The sequence below is a fragment of the Bombus vancouverensis genome, chromosome 4 (assembly GCF_051014615.1).
Source record: "Bombus vancouverensis nearcticus chromosome 4, iyBomVanc1_principal, whole genome shotgun sequence".
NCBI lineage: Eukaryota > Metazoa > Arthropoda > Insecta > Hymenoptera > Apidae > Bombus > Bombus vancouverensis.
The window spans coordinates 13,960,792-13,965,144 of record NC_134914.1 but is presented as its reverse complement, the minus strand read 5'-3'; the positions used below and the strand labels follow the sequence as shown (position 1 = coordinate 13,965,144).

Below are 4,353 nucleotides of genomic sequence, written 5' to 3'. Positions count from 1 at the left end.
CTTTACAGCTTTCCTTTTTGTAGTAATCCTTGAACAAGCGTATAACCAGGAGTAATGTACAAATCGCAAAATGTAATAACTATCTTTTTTCTATGTTGTATTTATATACTAAGAATTTGAAAATCTACATTAAACATTTACAGAAAATTCACAATTATCACATTAAGTTGCTATGAGGTTTATAAAAATAAATATGAGGAATAAAACAAGAATATTGATTACAATGAATAAATTACAATATATTTAATTTTTTCTTGTTTATGAAACATTGTTACATAAGTACACAAAAATTGTAGATATCAAATATGTTTATCTACAAAAAAATTCTGCCAAGATCTTTTTATTTCAATAATATAAAATCTTTACAGCTAATTCTAGAAATAACAGAATTAGCGAGAGTAGAAATATTCAATTCATTCTCACCAATTTTATATCTTCTTTTTACTAAATCAAAATTTGTAAATTGAGGCAAACTAGAAATCAATACCCTTTCTCCTTTTATACTGTTCATTAGTATTTCTGACATTGAATATCCATCACATTCTTTGTGTATTATTGCTATTAGTATATTTTTGTCATTATAACCGATACCAAAATCTGCTAATGAACGTGATATGTTTTTTGATACTGATAAATTAAACAATACCTCAGTGTATAAAGTTTTTGTAGTTAACTGAGTCATTTTTGCACTAATTGCAGCTTTATTAGCAGCTACTATTACTTGCAAAGGATCCACTATAAGCGCCGCTTTTATAATACAGCAAGAAAGTTTATTGTCCATAACTTTTTTATGCAGTTCATAAGAATTTTGTACATCCTTAAATAAATATAATGTGCAGACCATTTCTGTTTCAGGATCTAATGATACTGTATAATCGTCCATCTTTGTCAGTGTGCAATATTCAATAATAAATCAAATATTAATATTTCCTCTCTGATATTACTTTTGCAAAATATGATACATATCATATGGCCTGAATAAAAACTCGTCGAAATAATTTCTTCTTAATTTAAATTTATAATTAGCTATATAATCATTTAAATAGAACACAATTTAATAATTTTTGTACTTTACACAAATAACTTTAAATAAAAGTTTGGTTATTTTCATACCATTTACTGTCGACAAAGTGGATCTTCCTTTTATACCACTAGGGGGCGACAAATTAGTAAATAATTTTTTCCCACTCTTAATTTAAAATTTAAACCACTTATTATTAGGGCAATTACGTATAAGAAATTGCGTACATTTAAGGAAAAATTACATCTGTAAGATTTATATATTAATGTGGTTTAATTATTGAAATAAATACTACGTAACATTTTTTTTTAAAATATATATAAGCACAGACAAAGATACACTTATCTGTGATTGAAAACAAAACGATTGAAGATCGAATATATCATATACGTAGCCGTATCGATATGAAATTATTCTTAATTTTGATTATTCCTATTTAAGAATGAATTGCTAAAATTAACCTCAAAATTTTCTTTGTGTTGTAGAAACCATTAATATAGCATATTTTAAAAGATTTAAAAATTCTAGTAAGTTATGACCAATGATGAACCCTGCAGAAGTATATGGAATAAATTTTGTGACTCTGGTAAATATTTTGTAGTCCTATAATGATAATATGAAATTTCTTTTAATCGTCTCGTAGATAATTTATCATTTAACATATAATTTGTTATTTGGTTAGTAAATAGTGGAGTATTTTGGACTTCCACGGAATTTAAATCAGCATGTCCCCCGAAAAAGAAAAAGAAAAAGCCGGACGAAGAACTCAGTAAGGGAATGAAATTATCAGATGAAGATACAAAAGATGGTGTAGATCCCTCGTTTTCAAAAAAATCGCCGTATCAAAGTCCTAGTGATATTTGCCCCGATGTTAAATCTTCTTGTTATATTAAGATGCAGGTATTTTTACAACAAGTCAACTTCATTCTAAATATTTAAATTTTATATATACAGGGTGGTTGGTAACTGGTGGTACAAGCGGAAAGGGGGCGATTCTACGCGAAAAAAGGAGTCGAAAATATAGAATAAAAGAAATTAAAACAAAAATTTTTTTTTTTTTTAATTTTTCCATCGAGACAACGATCTACAGTGAGATCCGTTATAACGTACTACACGCGTATCGAGCGAAAATTCAAAATCGATTTTCTCGAAAACAAAGCCTCAAACGAAAAGTTTTTATTCTATATTTTCGACTTCTTTTTTCGCGACTTCTATATATATATATATATATATATATAGATTGATAGATAGATAAAGATAATGTAAACATATATTGCATATATCTTTAATAATTTAAAAATGAGAAAGGGGGAGTTTATTAATATTTATTATTTTTACATGATCAAAGGTATTTTCCATAAAATGAATCATTTTTTGTTTAGTACCGCTCTTCTTTTTCTTTCTTTTTTTCGTACCTTTTAAATCATATCTTAATTTTCATTTAATTATTATTGCGCCAGTTTTTTAAATACAAATATAGAAATATTCATAAGAAAAATATTATTTATAGGATCCTTGTAGACCATGCTGTTGCGATGATAAACCAAAGCCACCACCTTGCCCGCCAAACCGCCGCCCACAACGATCACGGGAAACAATCTGTGGTTGCGAACTTTGTCAGAAAAATCCTAATCATGAGAAATGTTGTGATAAGAATAGAGCATTTCGCGGTATAGATATCAATCGTGAATATTTCGAGAAAGCATAAAATTTTTTTTACTATATGTCGGTTTATATGCTCTATATGTAGAATGAAATTACTAAGAAGTGACGTCACTTATTATATTTTCATCAAATGATTTTAATCAAATATATATACGTACATATAGAAAGAACTAAAATATTTCGTTATAAATATCCTTTCTAATACTATAAAACGGTCAAGAAGTAAATTTCCTTCTTCTTTCATACAAGAGAAATTTTGGTACACTATTTAGCTTTTTATTAATTCAATTGGAGTTAATCCATATTACATACAATACACTTGCGTTTCAGGAATTTCACGTATAATCTTATCGATTATATCATTTTCAAGATATAGATGTAGCTGTTTTCTTTGTAGCTAACCACACCCCGAAGATACTATTGGGTTCATTTCCAACCAAACACTCAACAACTATAGTACTACAGTTCATTAAGTAAAGCCATTTTTATTATATTTCTTCCTATTTCTCGTGTCGTCTATTTAAAACGCTTTTTCATAGATATATACAAATAGCGAGTAAAGTAAGTTACAAAACAATTTTTTTAAAAATATATAGTGCGTATTATGTGAAGCGTGAAATAGTTTTAGTGTATAATATATTTGATCCTATACATTGTATAGATGTACTCTTAGATAAATAGATTTCTCTTTTTCGTTATTTATAAAATCTATAGAATTCCAATTTACTTTTAATAGTGTGACTATTACTAAAAAAATAAATTCAATTTGTTACATATTCTCATTGTAACGATGACGAAAATATTTTATAAAGAGTAATTATTTTAATATCATATATTATATCTATACATTTTTTATTTCACGTAGTTAAGCTGAAAAAAATATTTCATTTCCAATTCGTATGCTTGATTCTATTACTATTTAAGGTTCGTCAGATTTCCCAGCGTTTATTTTATGACTCATGCCCAATTCTCATTCGAACCTAACTTCAGGCATTTGTGCGGCAGCGATCCATGTAATTGTGGAGAGTTTCTAGCACGGTACCTATAGTAGGGTAATTGCGCACAAGCGAAACGAATATAGTTATAATATCTTAAGAAAGGTGCTAACAGATATAATAAATTACGCGGGAAATTTGCTTTTTGTGTAACGCTTATAATTCGGTAAGTGTACCTATTATGGATTATTTACGTTTTTATTTCATTGAATCAGATAAAGTTTTTGACAGCATATGTATATGAATCATACGTATTAATATATTCATAACATGTTTCATTAAACGACAAATATGTAATACTAATTTCCGTGATGCAAGATAGAAAGTAGATATCATAAAAGAGGTCAAGGTCACTTTTTCTTATTAAGATATTTTCTTTATTTTTTGAATACTTCAGATAATATTCCTTTTAAAATGTTGTTATCAAACGATTATGTTGTCTCTTTACATAACAAAAAAAGGCTTACAAATCTGAGGTATTACTACTGATAAATGCATAAGTCAAGTACTCTTTAGGTCTAAGTGATAATTTTAAGCCTTTCCTCGTTCATTAAAATAGGAACATGTAGTAAAAAAAAGTTTTACTTTCTTTATAATTTAATTTGCTTAGATTTATAACAAAATAAAAAACTAATATTTTGTACTTTAATTACTTAAATGAAGAATTTCGAA

General features: G+C 27.1%; 2 protein-coding genes across 2 annotated transcripts; one reads left to right on the top strand and one right to left on the bottom strand.

Annotated features, from left to right (window-relative positions):
• Nucleotides 1–214: 214 nt before the first annotated feature.
• LOC117156613 (EKC/KEOPS complex subunit TPRKB) lies at nt 215–1,116 on the bottom strand. Its single transcript, XM_076618153.1, has one exon. The coding sequence runs from the start codon at nt 881–883 to the stop codon at nt 341–343; it is 543 nt and encodes a 180-aa protein (XP_076474268.1). The 5' UTR covers nt 884–1,116; the 3' UTR covers nt 215–340.
• An 18-nt stretch (nt 1,117–1,134) lies between these two features.
• Nucleotides 1,135–2,821, top strand: LOC117156614 (uncharacterized). The gene is made up of 3 exons (XM_033333811.2): nt 1,135–1,607; nt 1,704–1,921; nt 2,532–2,821. Exons 1-3 carry the CDS (start codon nt 1,556–1,558, stop codon nt 2,727–2,729), a joined length of 468 nt encoding a protein of 155 aa, XP_033189702.1. The 5' UTR covers nt 1,135–1,555; the 3' UTR covers nt 2,730–2,821.
• Nucleotides 2,822–4,353: the final 1,532 nt, after the last annotated feature.

Bases quoted from the DNA above. Each gene is read 5' to 3' on its own strand.
- LOC117156613 (XM_076618153.1), bottom strand. From the start codon at position 883: ATGGACGATTATACAGTATCATTAGATCCTGAAACAGAAATGGTCTGC.
- LOC117156614 (XM_033333811.2), top strand. From the start codon at position 1,556: ATGACCAATGATGAACCCTGCAGAAGTATATGGAATAAATTTTGTGAC. The intron at 1,608-1,703 runs GTAAATATTTTG...TTATTTGGTTAG, and splicing joins GAATAAATTTTGTGACTCTG to TAAATAGTGGAGTATTTTGG. The intron at 1,922-2,531 runs GTATTTTTACAA...TATTATTTATAG, and splicing joins CTTGTTATATTAAGATGCAG to GATCCTTGTAGACCATGCTG.